At 57.8% G+C, this 23,657-nt stretch overlaps 2 protein-coding genes across 5 annotated transcripts; both read left to right on the top strand.

Annotated features, from left to right (window-relative positions):
* The first annotated feature begins 1,085 nt into the window (after positions 1-1,085).
* Positions 1,086-9,038, top strand: LOC137158741 (SERTA domain-containing protein 2-like). 3 transcript variants are annotated; one of them, XM_067556587.1, is made up of 2 exons: positions 1,086-1,124; positions 4,922-9,038. In XM_067556587.1, the coding sequence occupies exon 2, from the start codon at positions 4,928-4,930 to the stop codon at positions 5,900-5,902; it is 975 nt and encodes a 324-aa protein (XP_067412688.1). In that variant the 5' UTR covers positions 1,086-1,124; positions 4,922-4,927; the 3' UTR covers positions 5,903-9,038. The 3 variants fall into 3 exon arrangements, with proteins under 3 accessions (XP_067412688.1, XP_067412689.1, XP_067412687.1); XM_067556588.1 differs by lacking the exon at positions 1,086-1,124 and adding an exon at positions 1,931-2,158; XM_067556586.1 differs by lacking the exon at positions 1,086-1,124 and adding an exon at positions 4,728-4,739.
* A 3,261-nt stretch (positions 9,039-12,299) lies between these two features.
* Positions 12,300-18,188, top strand: SERTAD1 (SERTA domain containing 1). 2 transcript variants are annotated; one of them, XM_067556589.1, is made up of 2 exons: positions 12,300-12,407; positions 16,307-18,188. In XM_067556589.1, the coding sequence occupies exon 2, from the start codon at positions 16,311-16,313 to the stop codon at positions 17,100-17,102; it is 792 nt and encodes a 263-aa protein (XP_067412690.1). In that variant the 5' UTR covers positions 12,300-12,407; positions 16,307-16,310; the 3' UTR covers positions 17,103-18,188. The 2 variants fall into 2 exon arrangements, with proteins under 2 accessions (XP_067412690.1, XP_067412691.1); XM_067556590.1 differs by lacking the exon at positions 12,300-12,407 and adding an exon at positions 15,146-15,231.
* Positions 18,189-23,657: the final 5,469 nt, after the last annotated feature.

Here is a 23,657-nt window from a genome sequence, read left to right on the forward strand (position 1 = left end):
AGACACGCTGACTTACTCCCCAGGATCCCTGCCATCCCCAGGGATCATCATCTGAGTCCGACGCTACCAGAGACCAGCAGGACGTTGCTAGGTGGGGACAGGGACCAGCGTCTTGTTCTGCATGCGTGCAGCGCCAAGCACCCCGGGCTTCAAGGCAACACCGTAATACAAATAACGAACTGCCACCCAAACCGTTAGGTCCTGAACTTCTGCACAATCGACTGGGATCTGACCCCCCGTGTCTGCCGCTTCAGTTTCCACCCCTGCACTGGCCTCTGGCCAGTCTGAGCTTAGAAACCAGCGAGCAGAGGGATGGGTGCTGCACGTACCCAGTACAATACAGCCATGCCGCTCTCATTCAGAGAGCTCTGGCTGCTTTACACAGGGCAAGGGGGCCAGGCCATCCCAACGTGCCCTCTCCGAGTTGGGCTGGTACTATCCCCACCTCACTGGTGAGGGCAGCAACTTGACTAAGACAGAGTCAGGTGGGCAGAACCCAGGAGAGCTGCCTCCTGGCTCCCTGTCCCTGTGCTGTGCTGTGCGGCCCAGGGCCCACTCCTGAGCATGCCAAGACATTGCTAACACAATCACAGCTTCCTCCAGAACCAGGGAAAGAGCCAGCAGAATCTCCTCTCCCTGCCCCTCCCATCTCATAGCCAGGGAGAGAACCCAGGAGTGCTGACTCCCAGCACCTTCTCCCCCCTGCTCTAACCACTAGTCCCCACTCCCCTCCCAGAGCAGGGAACAGAACCCAGGAATCCCGGCACCCAGCTCCCCCCTGCCCTGCTCTAACCACTAGCCCCGGCGCAGGGAACAGAACCCAGGTGTCCGGCTACTCGCTCACTCCGGGCCCCGGATTGTGAATTTCACTCCCCCGCAGCCAGTCGCGGGGATACGGGGGAGCGCGGCGCGGGAGGCGATCGCAATTCGCAGCACCTCCAGGGGGCGGGCCCGAGGCACCTGGAGCGGGCAGGTAAGAGCCGACGGCCAATCCCAGCCTCCCGAGCCCGTCCGAACCAGCCAATGGGAGCCGACTTCGGGTCCGGCTGTGCATGCAGGGGGCCTGCCCCGCGCGTAACACACGCCAGGTGCTGCTAATTCCCGGGCGGGCGGCGGCGCTGCAGGTACCGCACCCACGGTGGGGAGGGGAGCAGGAGCGGGGCGCCGTTTGCCGAGCTCCGGGGGGCGGGACCGGGCTGGCGGGGGGCTGGGATTTTGCACAGGGTTGCACCCCCTCCAGACACACCCCTTATCCGTGCACCCCCCGTGCACTCTTCCACCCAGCTGCCCCACAGCGGGTCTGTGCCTGCCCCGTACGTCCTCCTTATCCGTGCACCCCCCGTGATTGCCCAGGGGCTGCACCCCCCCACACACTCCTTATGCTTGCACCCACCCTGTAACCCTCCCTTCCCAGAACTGCCTTGTAATGGGGGCTGCACCTCCCCCCCCATCCCTTATCTGTGCAACCCCTGTGCCCCTCCCCCACAGCTGCCCCTTGTTGCAGTCCTCGCCCCCTGCCCCATGGCGATGTGAACTACATATACAGGGCAGGCAGCACATATAAGGATGGGGTGGGGGCTGGGCTGGGTTGCTGGGAAGAGGAATTGGAGTAATGTGGGGGAGGGGAAGTCAGAGAGGGGTGTGCGGTGAGGTGCGGTGCGGTGGCGGAGGACTGAAGTGTGTGCAGGAGAGTGTGGGGAGAAGCTGGGTTAGGATGTGCAAAGAGGGTGTCTAGACACAAGGGGCTGGGAGTGGTCACCTGTCCCCTCTAAGCACTGGTGGAGGGGGGCATCTGACAGGTGTGTGAAGGGTGTGGTTAAGTGGGGCTGGGATTGTTTGGGGCAGAGGGGGGGGTGCTATGCTGGTGGAAGGGATTTTGCGGGAGGTGTTCTCTGACATGACTCAGAGTTTGCTAATGGGCAATGGCCCATCCCATTGCTGGGGGAGGGGAGCTCATTGCTAGGCTGGAGCCTGCTTCCCTGTCAGCCCAGGACCTCATGGTGAAAAGCCTCTTGACCCAGGGTGTGGATCCTCCTGGAGAATTGCCTGAAAAATGGGAACATTTCTAGGTGCCGCAGGATTGGCTTAAAAACCGAACCAGAAGCCAGGATGGTTGGGTCCGGCTGGCTGGCGTCTCCAAATAATCCGCATTTGCCAGGTTTGTTTTAGTGTCCCGGCCTTCAGCTGGGTGGGTTTGGCTGGGTAGCCGGTGAGCAGGGACCCAAACACTGATGCTCAGCCCTAGATTCCCCTGCGACTCTGGGGTGACCCTTGAAACACAGCGACCGACTTTCTGAGGAAGGTGCCTCGGTTTAATTCCATCCTGGTTTAGTGTGAACACGCTCTCTGGAAGCCAACAGAGAACACCACTTCCCTCCTTTATTTCATTCCTTTTCATCAGGTGGTGCTGGCTAATTCCCTATCTTTCTCTGGGAATCTGTCCAGACTGCTTGTAGTTATGAAAGATCATCCTCTGAGACTGTGGCATATAGAGGGTCTCTGGTGCCGGGGGGCTAAGCCTACATTTGTGCCCACCCCCCAGGCCTCATGCCCCCCCGTGCAGGGCAGGAGGGGTCCTGCTGCCGCCTCCCCAGCTGCCCCGGGGGGTCTGTACCTGCGGGGGGTGCGAGGCATGGGGGAGTGCAAATGCAGGCTTGGCTCTGCCCCCCTGCACTTACCCAGCACGCAGCGCCTGCCTCGCCCCCTGCAGCCCGCCCCTGGCTTGAGTGGGGCGGCTTCACCCCCCCTCCCACCCACTGAACTGAGGAGGCGAGCTAGGCCGGCCCTTCACAATGCCTGGGGGGGAGGCACTGAGTGGTGCCCCATAGAGCCTACTGTGTCCCCCACCCGTTGCGAAGGGCCAGCCTGGCGCACAACCCCCCCACCTCCTGCATTTAGCTGCTCTCCAGCCCCACAGCCCAGCGCCAGCTCAGATGGGGCAGCCTCATCCCCCAGCCTTGGGGGGGGTGCCGGGTCGGCCCTTTACAGAGGGTGGGGGGTGCCAGAGGCTGAGAGGAGGCTGCTCCCGTTTCTGTGCTCCTCCCTGCACGACCTGAAGGGCCTGTCCGCTGGCCCTCCCATTCCCAGGCTGGGGGGTTAGGCCTCCCCATCTGAGCCGGTGCCAGGCTGCAGGGCTGGAGCGGCGGGTAAGTGTGCTCCGGGCCAGCCCTTCACAACGGGCGGAGGGTGGCCTCAGAGCCTCCTGCAGCCTCCCCTCCCCCTCACCTCCTGTGCATTGTCAAGGGCCAGCCTGGCGGGCCCCCCCCCCCCCCCACAGGCTGGCCACCCGGGAACTTGACCCCCTCCCCCCTTCCCCTCTTTGGTACGCCACTGCCCCGAGAGCCGAGGTGCATTAACTTCAGTGCTCTGGTCAAATTCCAACTTGGTTGCAGGCTAGAGATCAAGGTTTATTTTACACGGGGTTTTGCCAGCGTTGTTATGGCTGTTTGGATTTTGACTTTTTGCCGACATAGCGAGAGCCCTTGCGCAGACAGTTATCCTGGCAAAACCAGGCCTTTTGCTGCTCTGGCTTATTTCGCTCTGACGTTGGAACCGGCGAAAGCTCTCCTGGCAAAAGGAGTCTTTTGCTGGCATTAATTGTCCCTGTGCTAACGAGGAGGTTTTGCTAGACCAGCAAACGTTTTTAGTAGAGACAAGGCTTAAAAAAAAGGCATTTCCCCTAATCAAGTCATCTCCATCAAGCTATCTTAATGGGATGAAAGCTCCTAGTTCACACCATTATTGACACAATTTAACGTCGGGTCTACACCCAAAACTGATGTTCCACGTAGTGTGTGTGTGTGTGTGTGTGTGTGTGTTTGTGTGTGTGTGTGAGAGACAGACAGACCTAGCTGAGCCAATCCAAGCCCCAGCATAGACACTGCTAGAACAATCCATCTAGCTACCACCTCTCAAGGGGATGGCACAACTACAGCGACAGAAAAATCCCTGCTACTGCAGCAGGTGACTCTGCTACGGTGACAGCAGCTGCGTCGCTGTCATGTCTGAGATCTAGCGCGACCTTAGGCCTGCTCTACGCTCCAGAGCCGGGTTGACACAGGGCAGCTTACATCGATCTACCTCTGTCAGCGTCTGCACTCGAATTTCGGCTCCCGCCCCCCGCTGTGCTGACCTAATAACGCCGCCTCCACGAGCGGCGTGGAGTCTTGGGCGACGCAGCGTCAATGTAGACGCTGCATCGCTTAGGTCGACTGTTACGGGCTTTCAGGAGCTATCCCACAGTGCCCTGCACTGCCAGTGTGATTGGTACAAGCGCTCCTGGTCAGGACGGGCGGTGCCGACAGGAGGAGCAAAGTGTAGACACGCACGAGCGACGTAATCTCTGCGGCGGCTGTAAGTCGACTTAATTTTGTAGTGTGGACGTGACTTGAGGCTAAACCCCAACCTGCTGTGTTCCTGCTTTAACCTTCGCCCCGTTTGTTCCAATTGGATACGTGACTTTTCTCAACTCCCTGGCCTTAGCTTAGACAATGTTCCTGCATCTGTTAAGCATCCGCTGTCTCTTGGTGGTTGCAGTGGAGAAATCCCTGCCTCGGCTGTGTAGACGTAACATGCTCTGTTGAAAGGCACTATTATAAACCACTGTGCAAGGGAGGGGCCAAAATGTGCATGAGAGAAGAACTCATGGGAGCCATTGATAGCAAGAGGGCTTCGACTGAGAGCCGTGGGAGTCAGCTGTCGTAAGCCCGTGATGGTTGTATGGAGAGGAAAAATCAATGGTAGGAACAGACTTGAATAAGCTGATGTCTCTGTTGCATCTCTTGTGATTAGTGACTTTGAACGTTAGCTAATAAAAGCGGCTGCCGGATTTTCTTGGGCAGGTGTCTGAGAGAGTTTCTAGAAAGACAAACCACGGCAGCATTGTCCTAACTTATCCACCCCCTGCTCTCCTCTCTTCCAGGAAGCAATGGCTGCAGGAATGAAGCGCAAGCTCACGGCAAGGGAGGATGTCTGGGGCGATGGGATGGCACCTCAGGACACCGAGCGGCACCAGCAGCTGCGCCAGTGTCTCTTCTACGCCACGGTGGATAAACTCAGGAAGGAATGTGTGGAGAAAAGGCCTAACCTGCACCGCCAGGTGCTGATCTCCAACACCCTCCATCGAATCCAGGAAGAGATGTACCTGGAAAAGAGCCTCCTACCTTTCCTGAAGCCCCCAGCCGTTACGCGTCCACCTCCTGGCCAGCCAGAAGTTACCCCCCCAGCTCTGGCCCGGCCAGCTGGCAGCACTTTTCGGGAGGTGATGTCCCGGTGCAAGATGGTGAGCCGGCCTCTGAAAGGCCTGGGCGACATGGAGACGGCGTTTGCTGCCAGCAATGACACTTCTGCGTCCTCCGCCGTGGCCACCATCCTGGAGGAGATGGAGCTGATGTTGGATGAAGGTGGCTCTCAGGTCTTGCTCGCAGACCCCATGCCTGCAGTGGAAGAAGACGAGCTGGTGCAACTCTTTGGAGCTGGCTCGTCCCAGAGCTGCCTGCAGCCAGATGCCGGAGAGAGCCACCGCCTGGAAATAACGGGCAGCGGCTGTAATGCTGAGGAGCTGCGCCAGGGTTCGCCGGGGGATGCCACAGCCACCTTGAGGCTGACAACTCCCTTGTGGCCAGCATTACCACAAGCCGAGCTGCTGCTGGTCAGCACCGAGTTTGCTAAACCCGCTGATTCCTTCTTCGGGAGCTTTGATATCCTGGACTCGAGGGACGATCTGTTTCCCGACATTGACGCTTCGGGCTTTGAGAGCCTTGTGGCAGAAGCACCCAGCAGCGGGCCGCCCGCCCTGGCCGCCGGTGAGCCAACAGCCCCTTGCAATGCTGCTGTTTTGCCTCAGCACGGGAGAGACTGGCATGATCTCGACCACATCATGGAGTTACTTGTGGGCTCCTAGTGCGGGGCTTCTCCCGTCCATTCTCCACGTCCCCTCCGGCTCGAGGTACAAACACAGAATCGCCAACATTTCCCGGCACATCAGGTCCTGTTTATCATCTCCCGGCGAGGGGTTTTCATGGTGGTAGGCACCTTCTTTTATAACAATGCAGAATCGTGTCGGTCTACTAGCATACGTTTAAAACGCCGAGTTAACACAGGCGGTTGAATTCTCCCCCTCCCCCTTTATTTTAAATCTGCACATGTTCCAGACAAATGCTGCTAGCTACTCTACCTGTGACCCTCTGCTATGAGTGCAATTATCTTCTTTCATCTATCTTCTGGAGTAGGTGGAAATCTGAATCGTGGTCTTCCGCGAAGACTCCTTTATCTTGTGTTTTAATGCCTTAATAGCAGTGCTGAGAGGGAAGAATACAAAGAGAAGGCAATCTGCGTCTCGGGTAATTGGCCGCCTTCCTCCTTGAAATGCCCAGGCCATGTCTGTCTCGGGGATGAGGGCTGCTTCGTGCCGGATGAAACGCTTCTCGTCGGCCCGTCTCCGGGAACAGTCCTGTAACTTGTGGACCTTCGCGGCACAACTTGCCTCTTGCTCCGGGTCTAAGTCCTGATACCATGTGAGATTCAGAAGCCGGCCTTGCTACCTCTTTAACAACAGGCTGGTCTTGCTGAAATGGCTTTGGGGCGTATCTGGGTAATAGAATTGATGGGTCTACCTCTCGGGGCTGGGATTCTCTCAAAAGCATCTCCTAGTAACGTGCATTTTGTAAAGACGCTTTTAATCTGTAGTCCTTGTTCAGACTGTTTTTAGTATCTGTCGGGTAGGTCTGCGTAACAACCGCTCCTGTGGCAGGAGCCTGCCCGAGCACCGCACCCTTGCGTGAGGTTAGTCCTGGACAGACTTGATGCTTCTGCCACACGCCATCAGAGTGACAGCAGCTGATCTCCCTTCGCTTGCCCCTGAGCTCCTGGCCTGCGGCGTTCTGCCTTCAGCGTTCCCTCCAGGGCTCAGCCCAGCAGCCTGTGCATCCGTGTGAGGACTGAAGGAGCCAGGTTAGGTTGCCCTGAGACCACCTCATGCATCCAGCTACCAGTCTAGCTGGGTTCAGGTGGCAAGCCGGCCGTTAAGGATGGGGGGTTAACTGCTGACACTGGAGGTTTGTTTCCTGGATTTCTCTTCTGCTGCTTCCCCTGCAATTTGTTGGCAGTAAGATGTGCAGTGCAACGTCCAACCCTGCCTTGTTATGTAGTTGATTTATGCACAATAGATTTTTAATGACGATCTCCTTGGGTCTGTTTTTAATATTTTCCTGAGCGCCATGTTGCTCCGTGCTCTTTGCACCAGACTTTTGTCTGATGTCTTGTCAGTGTTTTAGATCCAGTTGTTTCCAGACTTGTTTTTTTGTTTTTTTAAACAGCAACGGGCCTGTTTTCTCTTGCAATGAAAGCCTTGGGGGGTCTGCCCTAGGCCAATGCAGATGTGAACGCTGCTTGTGGAGAGCTGCGAAACGTCTTAAGAAGCAGTTGTGACTTTTAGTGATTTCTTCTTGGGCATTTGGGCCAAGATAGTCAGGAGGGACTATTGTGTTTTGGGGCCAATGTTGAGACACCGGAGAAGTCCTTGACTCATCTGTCCTGTGGCCAGGTCTCTCTAAGATGTCTCGGATCACAAGTCACTGCTAAAAAATGTGGTTTCAATTCTCTTTTGGAAGCCTCGAATCCTTTAGTGGATTGCTGTGGTTCTATAGCCATGAGATCTTGGCCTAATTTGCTCCAGGAAACTTCTCCTGTTGGAACATGGCACTAGCTGTTAAAAGCTACAGTGGGGTGTAAATTTGGGGGCAGGGGGTGGCTGCTGGGAATGACTGAGAGCAAATTGATATACCCTGAAAACTTCTTAAGGTCCAGCTTCACGGTATTTGGCCCAAGTCCTATCTTCTCATTAGTCTCAGCCATGGAAGATCACACCTGCATTTCATCTGTATAGTCTTGCAATACACAAGAGATTAGCCCTTCAGAGTCTGATTTTCAAAAAAATCAGCCCATCACAGCTTCAGCCATCTTCACAGGGAGCTGCAAGGCACTTGGGTGTTCTGGGCTATGCAGTCTCGGAAATCTGGCCTGAAGGGAAACCCTGAAGACCTGGTAGATGTTGTGCTGCCTTGATAATATACTAAAATGTGAGGATTAATGCCAAATGTACTTTATTGCTTGCTCTCGGAAGATACAGCGTTTACCATGGGGTTTTCGCCGTGTGTGAAGAGATGCACATCTTAGTATAATGCTCCTGCAGGGCTGGGGAATCATGGTAGACTTTGCACCCGTGCAGCATTATAATGATTAATCAGCTCTTTTGCAAGCCACAAGTAAAGAACGCAACTTGTCCTGCTGATGTGTGATGGTGACTGAACAAAAAAGCAGGCCCATTATCCCAACATAGTCAGCAGTGTAAACGGCAAAGAGATCTGTAGCCCTGCGAATGCAATTTCCAGATGCTGTGGAAGCTGCATTAATTATGAAAGTTTCAAACATCCCCTGACGGCTCGGGCAAATTCCTGTTTAAATTGAATTTAGCCCAAGTATGGAATAGGGCTCCGTGTGGAAGACTGGATGCACAAGGAGATCTAGAAAGAGTTCTAGTAGCTTTTTTCTAGCAGAAATTATGTGAGCTTTAACTAAAGTTATGGTGAAGCAATGAGCTTAATTTATTTTATAGCATTGTGCGTGTGCACATATTTAAAGCTGTAATTTGTACCTTGCAAGTGGTTGTGTTTTTTTCATACCTGACAACTGTGGCTCACATCATGCTGTAATCTGGGTACCAAGTGTTCAAATATCAGTGTTAAGTCACCCACTTGTGGCAAATGCCCCGAATCTGCATAGAAACTCTAGGACAAACCCTCCTTATGCATATCTGCATAATTAAACTGTTACACTACAGTATAGTTGCTCTGCTTGAATTGTTACAGTTTAAAGTGTCTTACACTTTTTGCACCTGTCTTGTTAAACTTTATTGAATGTACTGTAGCTGTCTGTTCAGACAGATGGGGCACACGTTGAAACTGTGCTGGCAAAACAATCTATGCAAGATAAATTTAAAAGGGATGCCTATATACTTTACTTTGTGAATAAAAGTATCAAATCCATCAAGTGAGCGAGCATTCTTCTTTTCCCAGCACACTGACCGCACTGCAGCGTCTGACCAGAAGGACGCTGGTAGGATTTTACTGGATGTTAGAATAGCGGTGGTGTGGAAAAGGCTCCTTTTAATTCTCTCTGAAATATCTAGGCAGGTTGATCTAGTTCCACCACAAACTATTGGGCTGCATCTAGGAATGGTTGGGTGGGATTCTCTGCTTTGTATTCTGCAGGAGACCAGACTTGAACGTAAAAAAGCAAATGACCGAGAAATGAAAAGCTCTTCATCCCAGTATATCTCTCCGTGCTATCCCCCTCTGAGGGCCTGGTCTAACAGTGCCCTTTAAATAAGCAGCTGGCCCATGCTTTCAGTACCTAGAGTAGAAATCAAGAAATTCTGCTGTCTTCTAATTACCCAGTTTAGGAAGTTGAGGGATCAGCAAATTGATAGGCCTCCCCTCCTCCCAGTCACTTTTCTTTTGCAAACAAAGAACTTTCTGCAGTTCTACCACTGGCCACAGACAGGACTTGTCTGTGAGAGGCTGAGTTAAAATCTCTCAGTAAAGACCAGGGAAGAAATTGACCTATCCTCAGGGCTGGTGGCGGGATTCTTTTTGGAGGGATTTTGCCCCTCTAAAAGCTGATGGGAAATGGCTCTTAAGAACTAATCTTGGTGTCTGCCCCACCAGCGCAGGCTTGCTAGCTTCTGGGAGCTCTCACTGGACAGAGTGATAAGTTCTTTCTGCTGCAAGCACAATAACTGCACATTCAGGGAGTACCTGGTAACAGACTGTCTGCGGACAGAACATTCAGGCAGAAAACTCTCCCGCTCAGCCAAAGTAAAGAACGGCTTGTGTGCCAGCCCCACCTCATGTCTGAGCCCAAGCCCAGGCTGCCGGTGCCCTTGGCCCTGGATCCAAAAGACGGCACATCTGCTGTTAATGTTAGACCAGCAGCTTGGTGAGTTAACCCTGGAGGTCCCTGGTCCGTTGGCTGGCCAGATAGGGAGTTGGTGGTATCTGGACAGAGGCTTTGTGTCTGATCGTGCTTAAAAAAAAAATTGAGAGAGGCAAGGTGGGTGAAGGGATATATTTTATGGGAGCAACGTGTGTGATGGAAGAGACAAGCTTTTTTCCAGTTTCTCGAGCCCTGATGAAGAGCTCTGTGAAAGTAACCAGACCATCACAGCTCCATACAAAGTGGGACAGATTGTTAAACAAAGCGGTTAGCACCTTGCAAGAAACCACTTGAAATGAGGGAGGTAATTAACACCTCTACAGTCACAGGACAAAGGAAGGTTAGTAGCAGGTTCCAGATTGTTCGTAATGAACCATAAAACCAGTGTCTGGTGAGACCATGGTTTCTAGTGGCCAGCAGAGTTCTGAATTTAAGCTACCATGCTCGTCTTTTGAAGATGGTGGGCGAGTTTTCCCTGTGGACTGAGAGGCCAGGTGTGGAGTGATCGCTTTGTGAAAAGCGCGCACCTCTGGGGGCCTTATCATTTTTCTGTCAGACTTCAGGCAAGCGTGTAGTGATTGTCTGGATGTGCAAAAAGTGACCTGTTTTAAAAACTGCATTTGAAATAGTTCCAACAGCTGGCTAGGGCTCCCTTCAGGTTGCAGGGAGGAGCTTGGCTCTGTGCTCCTCTCAAGAAAACAGGAAAGCTGCAGCGACCATTGCATTAGGCAGCCTTAATATGCCTCCTAGGAGCTGAGTTTCACTGAGCTACTCTGTCCCTGGAGCCCCGTTCCCTCTGCAGTTGGGCTCAGGACTTCTATCAATGTAAATGCTTCCACTCCCCGTGCAGGTAGCCTGGGCCTCCTGTGTGTGAGCCATCCACCGCCTGCTGTCCACAGCCTTTCCGTTGTGCTATGCACCAGCCTCCCACCCTCCTCGCTCGCCAGGAAACCTCTGCTCTGTCTCTCCAGTCAGCTGCTCCCAGGGTTCTAGAAGCAGCAGGGTCCTAGTGAATCAAGCTATTGGGTGAATGGGGAGAGCAGGGTAAGATGTTCTACTTACAACTCCGGGGGCCTGGGCGAATCTCTCTGCTGTTCTGTGCTTCTGTTCCCCCTCTCACCCTTTGTCTAATCCCTGGAGCCGGAGGGCTTTTTAGGGCAGGGACAGCGTAAGCATGGTGCCTAGCATCTGTGTCCTGATCTCTGTTGGAGATACTAGAGGGACAAAGTCGGGGAGGTAATATCTTTTACTGGACCAACTTCTGTGGGTGAGAGAGATCAGCATTTGAGGCACGCCGAGCTAGTGTAATACTGCTCCTGAACAAGGGGCTTTGTTCTTCTGGCTGTGTGAGGCAGGTCAGAAGAATGAGACTGTGCTGAATAGAATGGTTGTAAAATGTTTAAGGATGTTCAGGCAGAGGTGTTGGCCTGACATGTAATGCTGTGAAGGACACAAGCCGTCCCACAGAGAGAGCAGCTGGGGAAGTGCTGCTTGTTTGTTGTTTATCCCCAGCTCGGGTCGGCTGCTCAGTCACCGGGCAAAGCCCTGCCTTTCGGTTTCCTTTCTGAGCGGCAGGGCTGTGATTTCAATTTCCTCTAAATCACATGAATCTGGCTGCCTGACCCACCCTGCCTTGACTTGGAGCACCCTCTGTGGGTCGGTGGGTCCCACCATTGCTGGACTCCTCTAGAGTGAGGGGCTGGCTGGAACCGCATTGGATGGAACTACAGCTCTGGTCTGCTAGAAGGCGAGGCAGGAGACTGAGGTAGATGGGTCCATGGGGAAGGGGGAGGCTCCTGGGCCCCCTGGGCTGGATAGAGAGCAATGTCTGTTTTACCATGCTGGTTGCTGGACTAACCTGGTGTGGGGGTGGCTGGCTGTTGAGGGCATGGGGGCAGGTGGGCGTGGCCTTGCTCTCCTCCCCTCTCCTTTACCCTTGGTCTCTGCAGGGGCTCCCTGCGCAGGCCCACAACCAGCGGCTGCAGGCTGAGCCCCCACAAACTCATCCCATCTCGAAGCTGCAGGGCCTGTCACTCAAACCGCCCGCCCAGCCCTTCGTTTGAGTCGCTCACGTCCGTTCTCTGTATGCAGATAAGTCTCTCGACCCTGGCCAATCAGGTGAGAGGGGGGCGAGGCCTCTTGTTCTTTCCTTTCCCCCGCCCCTCCCTCCAGCTGCTTTGATTCGGTCCCATCCGCCCACTGTATGCAGATGAGGCGTCCGGCCAAGCCCCGCTATTGGCTGTCGCGCTGCTCTCCGCCCCCGGACAATCGGAGGGGCGGGGCCTGGCGCGGCCGGGCAGATGTAGCAATTCCCGGTGGCCGAGTCGGTCTCGGAGCCGGAGGGGGGAGATGCCGGCTGCTGATTGGCTGCGCGCCGCGTTCCAAACCCCGCTGATTGGCCCCTGAGGAGCCGGGTATGTAAATGAGGGTCGGGGGTGGGGGGTCCGGCGGCGGCCCCGGGCTCATGCTGCCCCGGGAGTCCGGGAAAGGGGGAGCCGGGTCCGGCCGCAGGGGGGAGCCCGGGGGGGAGAGCCCGAGCCCGGTGACTCACCCGGGCCGGGCGGGGGAGGTGGCTCCTACTGCTGCGTGACTCACCCGCCCCTGCTCCGCCCGTGGCGAGGGGCTGCCCCCTTGGAGCAATGAGGAGCCCTCCCCCCCCGGGAGAGGGATAATGGGGAGCCCCCAGTGCAAGGGACAGGTAACGAGGAATCCCCTCCTTGTGAAGCACAGAGCAATGGGACGTCCCCCTCCCCCCCCCCGGTGAGAGGCGGATAACAGGCAGTCCCGGTGGGTGAGCAGTGGATAATCCGAAGCCTGTGTGAGGCATGGAGGAGGGGGAGCCCCCAGTGCAATGCATGGAGCATTGGGGCCCCCCCACCAAGGGTCAGATAGTGTGGGGGGGGTGGCCTGCATGGAGTAATGAGGAGCCCCCCCCCATCCGAGGCATGGAGCAGTGGGCAGAAAAAGGTCAGGTAATGGAGGGGCTGCTCTGGACAATGGGCAGGTAACAGGGGGCTCTTCTGGGCAACGGTCAGATAGCCAGGAGGCACCCTCATTGCAGTGGTAGGCAATGGGGGGCTTCCGCCCAAGCAATGAGCAAGTAATAAGATAAGCCGTGCAACCACTGGGGTGTCTGGCTCCCCATTCAGCCGTAGCCCCTATATCTTGGGAGTTTGGCTCAGTCCAGGTTGCCAAGGGGACAGAGACTATGGGCGAATGGCTCTTCTGGCACGTCTGGTGGCTAGAACGCTGCACCGGGACTCATGACACTTGGGTGCTCTTTTGTGACCTTGGGCAAGTGGCTTTTCTGCTCTGTGCCTCAGTTTCCCCATCTGAAAAATGGGGGTAGGCATTGATACCTCCCATGCAGGCTGCCTGGAGACCTATGAGTGCAAAGCATCTCTGTTAGAGCAAGGGCGTTATAACGATTAGGATCCGTTCTCCTTTCACCCGCTCCAGGACGGGACCAAAGCATGTTGCCAGGGACTGGGTGTGGGGGGTCCTGCCGCTGCTGCTCTGGGGATGCAGAGAGGGTTCAGGTTCCCCGCAGCGGTCAGTCTGGTGCCCTGGCTCCGCACATGTTTAAATCTCTCTGAGCCTGACTCTCTGTGCGGCCAGAGCATCCACTCACACCGCTGCCAATCGAGTGCCGGACACTGCTGGTTCAGAATGGCTGCAGCTTAAGGCGGTGGAGGATTGGCTGTGTAGTCTAGAGGACAGAGCTCTGGCCGGGCCTTAGGAGATCTGGGTTCTAGTCTGGGCTCTCACTGGCTCACTGAGTGACCTTGGGCAAATCATGGCTCTCTGTGCCTCAGTTTCCCCATCTGTAGACCAGAGATGGTGATATCGACCTCCTCTATAAAGTGCTTTGAGAGCTACCCCTGAAAAGATCCCTATTTGTGTAGATGTAATTCTATTTCAGTAACAGCCCAAAGGGAATCAAGGCCCCCATTGCGCTAGAAATATATGTAGATTGTTAGTTCTTCAGGCTGTGTTTGTGCAGGGCCTAGCACGAGGGAGCCCTGCTCCTAATACAAAGGATTAATAAGAATAATCCAATGACATCCATGATTATCAATCATTTATGTTAGGGTAGCACCCAAAGGCTCCAGTCTGGCTCTGGGGCCCATCGCACCAAGCGCTGCATAGACCCTGAGGGAGAGGCAGCCCCGTCTGAGTGGACAAAAGGGGAGAGGGGAAACTGAGGCACAGAGCGGGGTAGTGATTTGCTCAAGGTCATGCAGGGCAGAGCTGGGTCCCGAGTCCCAACCCTGTGAGCTGTTCACTGCAGCGCTGGCTGCTGGGTTTGAAGGCTGTCTTGGATCCCGGCTGGCGCCTGGCAGCTTGGTTTGTATCCAGTCTGTAAGAGGCAGGTGCCTGGAAACCATGGGGCTGTGATTCATCTGTCGTCCGCACGACACCAGAGCATTAGTCACGTTGTGTCATCTCTGTGACACGCACAGGGAAGGGGGGCGTATGGTGACGCCTCTGGAGCAGCTGCCCCGCTGCATCCCATGGGCTGTGATCCCAGCCCCAGGGTGCGACAGGGCCCCCTCTTGGGTCCCAGCTGCTCCCTCTCTGCCCTGGGATAGGGGCAAAGGGACAGGATGGGCACGGGGTCTGTAGGGGAGCTTAGTCCTTTGGAGGTCACGGGCATCCCTGATGGAAGAATGCACTGGAAACTCAGGGAAAAGGGGGGGGACCCTGTCCCTTTCTAGGGACCCTATGGCCCAGCACTAAAGTCTACACAACCATGTCTCCTATATGATGCAGACACACAGGAGCTGAGCAGGCACTCCCCGTTAAGACCGGCAAGCTCTATAGTTCAGTATAGACCCCCCCCCCAGCTGTATAGTTCACTATTGACTGACAGCCCGCCTCCCCAGGCTAGCGTGTATCAAGCCAGTTAAGGCCTGACCGGTCACACGCCCCTCTCTGGAGCTTTCCAGTCTTGGCAGCTCCGGCAGGGGGAGGAACCTGCCGGGAGGCCTTGGCTGGGGGAGGCTGAGCCGGGACAAGCGCAGGGATCCCGTCTCCTGCCCCCGCCGCCTGGGAGGAGAGCTCCAGAGGGAGGGTGTTGGCTTGCGGGAGAGGGGTGTGAGTCCCCCTGCTTTCGGCTCCAGGGAGCTGGGGTTAAATCTCCCCAAGAGAAGGATTTTGCTGCCCTGAGGGGAAAGGGGTTAGACGCAGGGGCCCCTGCTGCGACGGGCTGCGGCTGGGCTGGTGACAACAGCACAGGTGAGTCCATGCCGCTATCCTGGTGTGACAGATGGGGAAACTGAGGCAAAGGAAAGGGGTGGATCTTTTGTCCCCAAAACACACAGGGAGTCCGTGGATAATACTCAGGAGTCCTGGCTCCCAGCTCCACCTACTCCCCACCCCCAACTACTAGACTCCCCTCCCCTCCCCTCCCCTCCCAGAGCTGGGACAGAACCCAGGAGTCCTGGCTACCAATCCCCCATGGCCCCTCTCTAACCACTAGACCCCACTCCAGTCTTAGAGATGGGATAAAACCCAGGAGTCCTAGCTCCCAGGCCCTCCCCCAACCACTAAACCATGTCTGAGTAGCATGGTGCAAACAGAAGAGCTGGCTCACCAGTCAGCCCCATCCCTGAGTCCTGGCTATGCTGGTGTGTTAGCCGTGGGGTGGCTGGGGGAAGGACGGATCGGTGGTTAGGGCAGCTGTCTGGGGCTTTGGAGACCTGAGTTCAGCTCTCCTGCTTTGCCACAGACTCTCTCCGGGTCTCAGCTCCCCATCTGCTCCGTGGGGCTACCAGGCGCTCATGGCCCTCGGGCTGCTGCCCCGGGAGCTGTGCCAAGCCGTCAGGGGCCAATTGGTAGCAGGCCCGTATGGCTCTGCCAGTCGTGACACAGGAGCAGTTCTCAGACAGGCGGGAGCGGGCTGGGAGGAGTTAAATGCCCGGCTGGGGCTGCCCCGCCGGCTCTGGGTCCAGCTGCCGAGTGGCTCCTCCCTCCCTGAAACGGCTCCAGGGGGCTAATCCCCCACCCCTTTGGAGGGCTGTGTCACCAAGACAACCAGAGCCGAATGAGCAGTTCATCAGGTTCCTTTTCCCCTGGCTGCCTGGTCTTGTGTCCGCTGGTGCTAGATTGCTGGGGAATAAGAACACTCGGGAATAGGACCCAGGAGTCCTGGCTCCCTGCCCCAGCTCACCAGACCCCGCTTCCTCCCAGAGGTGGAGAAAGAACCCAGGAGTCCTGAGCCCCGTGGTCAGACGTGGGGCTGACCCCGCCCCCGTGGCTCTCGCGGCTGCCTGCGTGCGGGTGGAACTCACTGCCGCCGTCTCTTTTGCAGACCCATGCTGGCCAAAGGCGTGAAGCGCACACGCGGGGAGATGGAGGGCGGCGAGGCAGAGCCCAGAGACCCCTGCGCCGCCCCGGCCAGCTCCTTGTTCAACATCTCCATGCTCAAGCTGCACCGGAGCCTGCGGCACGTGGAACCCGACCTTCGGCACTTGGTGCTGGTGGCCAACACCTTACGCCGCATGCAGGACCAGATGCAGCTGGACGCCGGGGGGCTGGCGGCCCCGCACAGCCCCGAGGCCACGTCCGTGGTGGATTCTCCTGCTCCTATCGCGGGCTCTAGGGACAGCGGGTCAGCTCCCCCGGCCAGCTCCCCGCTGGAGCTGTGCCAGCGGCCACCCTCCGACAGCCAGGGAGGCGACCTCCTCCTCTCCAATGTGGACACTTCGCTCTGCTCCTCCATCTCCACGATCCTGGAGGACCTGGAGCACGTGGAGAACCTGAGCAGCTGCCCGCCCCCCGCCCAGCCTGAAGAGGAGCAGCTGCTGTTCGGGGAGTCTGGAGCCAAGCAGGAGCCGGCTAGGACCCCACAGCCTTGTTTGGGTTCCTTGGAGCTGCTCAGCTCCGCCAGCTACCTGCTGGAGGACAGCCTGGAGGACATCTTCGAGGACATCGACACCTCCATGTACGACTGCGACCTGTGGTCGCCCACCAGCCTCTCCGGCATCAAGGCCTTCTCTGGCGCGGAGGACTCGGACAGCAAGGCGCTCGCCGGCGCCGAGGACCGACTGGACCTGAGTGACTTGGACTACCTGATGGACGTGCTCGTGGGGAGACACGCGCTCTGAGGGCGGGCGCGACAGTATTCAATACCCGTGGTCTAATTTATTACGGGCCCGATCCTCAGCTGGGGTCCATCCGTCACTATCGGCGGAGCCGGCTGACACCCGCTGGGGAGCCGGCCTCGTGTTCCTGGGGCTGAATTCTCAGCCATGCTGCTGCCCCTCTGTCCTGCCCTTGGGTGGCACCAGGTACTGCGGCCCTGAGGTTGCTCTGACACCAGGGCTCAGAATACGGCAAGTGCAAAAAGTCCGTAAAGCCACTGTAAACCCGGCCCAGGAGCAGAGAACCAGAGCTGAACAGTGACGTATTAAATAAGGCCCTTCCCGCTGTTCTGACCCCCAGCCCCTTCTCATCCTAGCAAGACGAGCTGGGGAGTGGGGGTGGGGGTGTAAGGGGCCATTTCCTGTCCATTGGTGGGTCCCAGATTGGACGGTTTGGAAGTAACTTATTGTCTGAGCGATGAGGAAAGTGTCTTCAACTCCCAAGCCGCTGTGAACTGCTTTGAACTGAAAATAACACCCCTTGCTCTCTGCCCCGCTGCCGTGTGTGGTTTCCCCTGCGTGCGTGCCGTGAGCCCTTCCCACCACCCCACCCCGCCAGCCTCAAGCCCAGGGCGGCTGCATCTCAACTCCTTTTTCCGTTGGGTTTTCACCTGTCCCTTTCTCCGCGGGCCAGATCCCCGCTGGGGTCAATTGGCATCGCTCCCCTGAACTTGCTCCTGATCCAAAGTCATTTGATGACCAGAGGAGCCTTTCCAGGGACTGAGTCGGGGATCAGGCCCTGAGTCTCCGGGCTGAGCAGCGAAGGGTGATTTCAGCGCTGCCTGATTCTGTCCACATCACCCTCTGCAAGAATAAACCCACAGATTCCCCCCCACTCTCCCCCGGAGCCTGGCTGCCTGGCACCTGTGGACCCTCCTTGCCCACGTAAAACTGGCTGTGGTCTGATGCTGCTGGGCAGGGTCCCATTTACACCATGAGATTAGATGGCTGGAGCCAGTAGCAGCGGGGACGCAGAGATAGACAGGCCTCTTTGGAACCCTTTAATTTGAGCACATCAGTGCTTGACGGTAAGAGCAGGACACCTGGATTGCATCCCGGGCTCTGAGAAGGGAGTGGGGTCTAGTGGTTAGAGCAGGGGGGGCTGGGTTCTCTCCCCAGAGAGGGGAGGGGAGTCTAGTGGAGCCGGGAGCCAGGACTCCTGGGTTCTATCCCAGGCTCGACCCCTGACTCAGTGTGTGACCATCACCTTCTGGGAAGGATGGGTGATGACTCCCCCCTTCCAGGACAGTGGGAGGCACTGACAGTCCCCGCTAGGATCACGCTCCCTCCTGGTGTTTCAAACCCAGGAGTCCTGCCTCCCCCGCCCCACTGGCTGCGTGGCCCTTCGGGAGCCTCCCAGGGTGGGCGCTAGCTAAGAGCAAGTGGTTCTCCTTGCCCTTCCTGGGCAGCAGCCTCAGGGCACCGTGGGAAATAAGGGGCAGCCGCCTCCTAGCAGCCGCTTCCGCCTGCCTCCGCACGCAGCCCCTCTCGCAATCTGCACTGGCCTGGCGCGCTCGCCCCCTGCAGCCGTGGGTCTGCAACGCGGCCCCCTCCACGGAGCCCCCGGCCTGGAGCTGCCAGCCTGAGGCCCCACGCCTCTGCTTGCAAAGCAGTTGCAGTTTTGCTGCGACCTCCATGCCACGGGGGGGAGGGGCTCTGTGCCCCATGGGCTCCCATCCCGGCAGCTGGCCACGGGGTCTGCGGCTGATGCATCACAGCCTGTAGTGGGGGAACGCGCCGTGGGCAGACGCCACAGGGGACAGCTGCTGTTTGTATTCCAGGGGCACCGTGGGTACGGGCACGAGATGACCCTGGCCTCAGGGCAAATGGCTGGCTTGGGTGGCGGAGCCAGGATTAGACTCCAAGGCTCCCGACTCCTAGCCCAGAGTCCTACCCGCTAGCCCCCACTGCTCTTCCCCTTAGCTCCCCGGGGACTGCCCCAGGTGCCCACTCTGCTCAGCTGCGCAGGGGTTACTAGCGGCTGGGACTTTGCCCCTGAGCAGAGCGTGTTTCTACCTCCTCGTCGCCTGGGGCAGCAGGACAAAGTTTACCAGCCACCGCTGTTACCAGGCGAAGCTGGGCAGATTCCTCCGCTAGCCTTGAACCGTCTCCCCCTGAGCATGTGGTACCCAGCCTGCCGCCCCCTCTGCGCCGTGTGCAGTCGCTGGCACCGGCGCGGCTGCTCCGCTGTGGTTTGACTGGACCAGAGCAATTGACTGCCTGAGGCTGCAGAGACCCGGCGCCTCTGCAGTGCCTCAGCTCCGGGGAGGAGGGGGGAGGACAACTTTCCCGGCCCCTCCACTTCACTGGGGTGTGCGTGCGAGTTTGCAAATGAGATGCTGACCCTGTAATTCCTGAGAACTCAACTGCTGCCCCTCTGCCTGGCCCCTTCATTGTCCCTGGATTCCACCCCCAGGAAACCTCCAGCAGAATCCAGAACATGGGCACATGGCGGGGTCCCAAAGGTCACAACATAGGGAGCAGGGGTGGGCATTTCTGGCTGCCATCTCCTGCGGGAGAAGCCCAGCCCAGCCCCATTAGGGGGGTACAGGTGTATGTTTGCACGCAGCTGGTGAAACAATGTTTGCCCCCCCCACAGGGTTCAGCTATTCCTTCAGGGTGGGGGGTGCTAGGAAGGAAACATTCCCAGCGTCTCCTTCCTTCCGCTAGAGGGCAGGCTCTGCCCGGGCAGGGGCAGCCGTGGCCGAGCGGAGGATTCCCACACGTCTCTGTCTGATGCCTGGCAGGAATATGGCCTGTGTGTATTTGGGCCGGGCGCTGCCCAGACCCCGACCGTGATCAAGGCCGCCGTTGTGCTGGTTGCTGGCACAGAGGCAGTTCCTTCCCCAAAGAGCTCGCCGTCTCACCCGAGGAAGGAGGAGGATACCCATTTCACAGATGTGGAACCCTGGCCCGAGGGGTGTCAGTGACTGGCCCAGGGTCACTCTGGGAAGGGTGTGACAGAGCCAGGAATCAAGCCCAGGCCCTGGCAGATCCACGCACGCTACAAGCAGCACCTTGCATTACCAGGAAGCAACAGCCCCGCCGGAAATGACAAACCCTTCAGGAATGTTGTCACCCATCACTTCCCGGAGCCTTGGAGCCGGCTGCCCGGGAGCCCTTTAACCGTGTTCAGGGGTCCCACTGAGCCGGGTGCTGCCCTGGAGTCCTTCTGCCCATTGCTGCTTTCCCGGCAGCTTGGGAAAAGTTCCTTTCTGCAACACACTGACACCAATGAACCCTTGCCCTCCTTCATCCTCCCCCAGCCCTGTCCCGAAGCCGTTCGCAAGCAAGAGGCCTGGTTCCGTTTGCATTTACACTGGAGCAAGGGCAGGAGAGGAGGGAGGGTTCTAGAGCCGAAGGCATGGGTCTCTGGAGTCAGGGGAGCTGTTCCCAGCCCTGCCACTGGCTCCCTGGGTGACCACGGGTAAGTGGATCTGGGTCTGTGTGTTCAGCGCTCAGCATCCCATGTGCTCTTCATTAGAAGCTGATCTTTCTGGACAACCAGACCATCTGTCTTGCTGGGCCTCAGCCCCGCTGTCTGCAGAGTAAGGCCAGGAGTTCCCAGCTGCTGCAACTTCTGGTCTTTTACAAACACAACTTCTGTTACGCTCAGGGAGGCGGAAATCAGCCTAACCCTATGGTGTGTGTCAGAGATCCAGAGCCAGTCCCTGTCCCTGTCCCAAAGAGCATGTGTGTTGTGTGTGTGCAGAACAACGGGCCCTGATCTCGGTGGGGGTCTGTGCAGCCTGTCCACCCCTGGCACAGCGGGGCCTTGATCTCGGTGGGGGCCTGTCTGCACTACCGTAATACACCTGATACCTGTGACAGCCGCTCGCTCACAATGCAGACTGTCCCTGGAGGAGCTGCTGAGAGCTCCCCAGGGGTGTTTGCAGGCCGGGGCAGGGCAGCTGAGCGAGGTTAGGAAAGGGTTAAAGGCTGCAGGGTGCTTGGGACAGGAGCCAGAGCTAACGAGGTGCTAATTGGATGGGGGAGGGGAGTTTGGGGAAGATGCCCAGGAGGTGGGGCCTGAGGGGATGGGAAGGAAGCCTAGCCCACGTGTGTACAGCCCCCTGGGCTGTCCTGCAGGTAAGAGCTGCTCATAGGCCCCCTGTGTTGCCCTTCCTTTTCCAGGCTCCCTGTGGCCCGGCTGCTGCCCCTGTGGCTGTGGGGTGGGAGCGCCTGGTCTGCACCTGAGGTGAGGGAGCCCATGGGGCTGGGTGCTGCTGCACAGATCCGGGCCGAGAGATTTTCCCTGCCACGAAGAGCTCCCAGTCTGAACAGACCAAGGACGGCTCCTTCTCCCCCTGTGACAGGTGGGGAAACTGAGGCCTAGAGGGATGCCGGCACTTGCCTAGGGTCACATGCTCTGGTCTCCTGCAGTGCAGCCCCAACCCCCGCAGGCTTTCCTCCCCAGGGCTGCCCCACTGCGTGGGTTCCTGACCTTCACGCTGCCCTCCCTCCGCCCCAGTCCCAGGGCTGCACCCCCTAGTGCCCTGCCGGTGGTGGGAGTGATTGTGGGCTCGCTCTTGCAGGCTAGGAGCTCTGGAGCGATGCCCCAGTTTGACCAGTGGCTCAGACTATCATGGCCTAGAGCACCGTCAGCTAACCAAGTAGTTTCTCTACAACCGCAAGGTGCTGTGAGTTGAGTCCCCCCTGTCTTCTGGGCTCTGGGGGCGGCTGGTGCTCAGATTGCAGCCGCAGGGTGGCCAGGTGTGTCTCTTCCTGTGATGACTGTATTGCAGGAAGCTCTGGGAAGGGAGACCAGGGAGTTTTCCCTGGGGTACTGAGCCCCCACCTCCGCCCCCCCACCCCAGCGCTGTCCTTGGTGCATCTAAACTGCCTGGGCTCAACCAGCCAACGGCTGCACTAGGGGCCTGTTGGTTGGTGTGAAACGCTGTCTCAGACCTTCCAGAATGGGTGACAGGTCACTCCTACCTGGCGTTGAGCCTCTCCCGTCCCCGGCATGCCCTGGCACCGGCTCGCTTTTGGGCGTGGCAGGTGGCGTGGCTGTGGGAAGCGTCCTGGCAGTGCCTCGGGGGCTGGCTGCCGTCGCTGTGCTGCACCCACTCTCCCCAGCCCGTGCGCGCTGGCTTCAAATCCTCCTTTGAGCCCACACAATTCCTGGGCTCTCTGTAATAAATGCACCATTCTCTCCACGCCCTGCAGTACGGTGCCCGCCATGCAGGCCCCGCCCGGACCCTGGTGCTCGGAGTCTGGTCTTAGAACTGCATTTCTGGGCTCTGCTAACCTCGCTGATCCTGGATGCTCGGGATCTGCCCCCTTCCACCACCCCCCCCACAATCCCCCCTGCTCTTGGAATTAAACTATTCACGTTCACTGCGTGTCCTCCTGCAGCATGGCTGTTTCTCAGGAGGCATCTGCTCCCACGTGGCTGTACAGCCGCGGAGCCTGGCTCTCCTCCCAGAGGTCTCCTAACACCCAGCGTCAGGCTCCCAGCCCACTCGATGACGTACGGACGCCGGCCCCATCACGGAGGCGACAGGCGAGCAGAGAGCCCAGGAGTCCTGACTCCCAGCCCTCGCCCTAGGTACCCCGGTCCTGGCCTCCCGCGGCAGCGATTCTAACGTGCTCCTGTGTGCCCAGGCACCCAGGCCGTTGGAAGATGCACCCGTTTAGTCAAACCGCCCGGCACCAGCCTGCAGGTCCGCCCCAGCCCTGCGTTGATCTTGCCTTGCTGGACTAGGACAGCCGGTGCCAGATACCGTGACTCCAAGGTGGCGTAGGTGCCCCTTGGGTAGTTGCTTACGCCAGTGCCTGGGGAGTGCAGACTGCCCCCGTGCCCGCTGGAAGCTGCGGCGTGGGGGAATCGGGCATTGCCCCGTTCAGTTGTCGGCGCACCCGGGCTAGCGGCGCTCGCTGGAGTCTCTGCAGAAGCTTCCTGGAAGCCATTCAGTGCATCGGTGTGCACGCAGCCAGGCCTGACACGCTGCTGGAGTGGTGTCTTGGGGGGACCTGAGTGGCCGCCTCGTGTTGGCTCGTCTCTTTCGCTCTTCATACGTGACTAGTGTGCGGAGCGCCATTTGTGCAGGGGGCCGGGCGGCTTGCCGCTGAGGCCTGAGGAACTGACAAGACGGTTGTCAGCTGGACCTGTGGAAAGTGCTTCTCTAAAGAGTGAGGCCACAGGAGCAAGGGACTCGGACACCTGGGTTCTGTTCCTAGCTTGGCTGGTGTCCTGTGAGGGGATCATGGGCAAGCTGCTTCCCCCCCCGCAGAGCCTCACGGACAATGAGCCTGACTCCTTCGGAAAGCAGGCTGGGATCCAGGCCAGAGACGTGCTAGGTATTCAATCAGGGCGCTTTGCTCCGAGCACAAGGGCAATGCATCTCGGCTGAAGGTCTAAATTGCGGTAGTTTGCAGGACGTGCCCAGGAGTAGCAGCACAAAGAGTTACGCCCAGCACGGAGTTACGCAGCTGGATCTAGTTGTGCCGTAGGAAACCTGGGTTATGTACACGGGCGTCTTTATTTTTTTTTCCTTCTGAAAACACTTTCCCTTC

Source organism: Emydura macquarii, unplaced genomic scaffold, assembly GCF_026122565.2.
Source record: "Emydura macquarii macquarii isolate MOO-44397 ecotype Brisbane River unplaced genomic scaffold, CSIRO-AGI_Emac_v2 contig_1790, whole genome shotgun sequence".
Taxonomy (NCBI): Eukaryota; Metazoa; Chordata; order Testudines; family Chelidae; genus Emydura; species Emydura macquarii.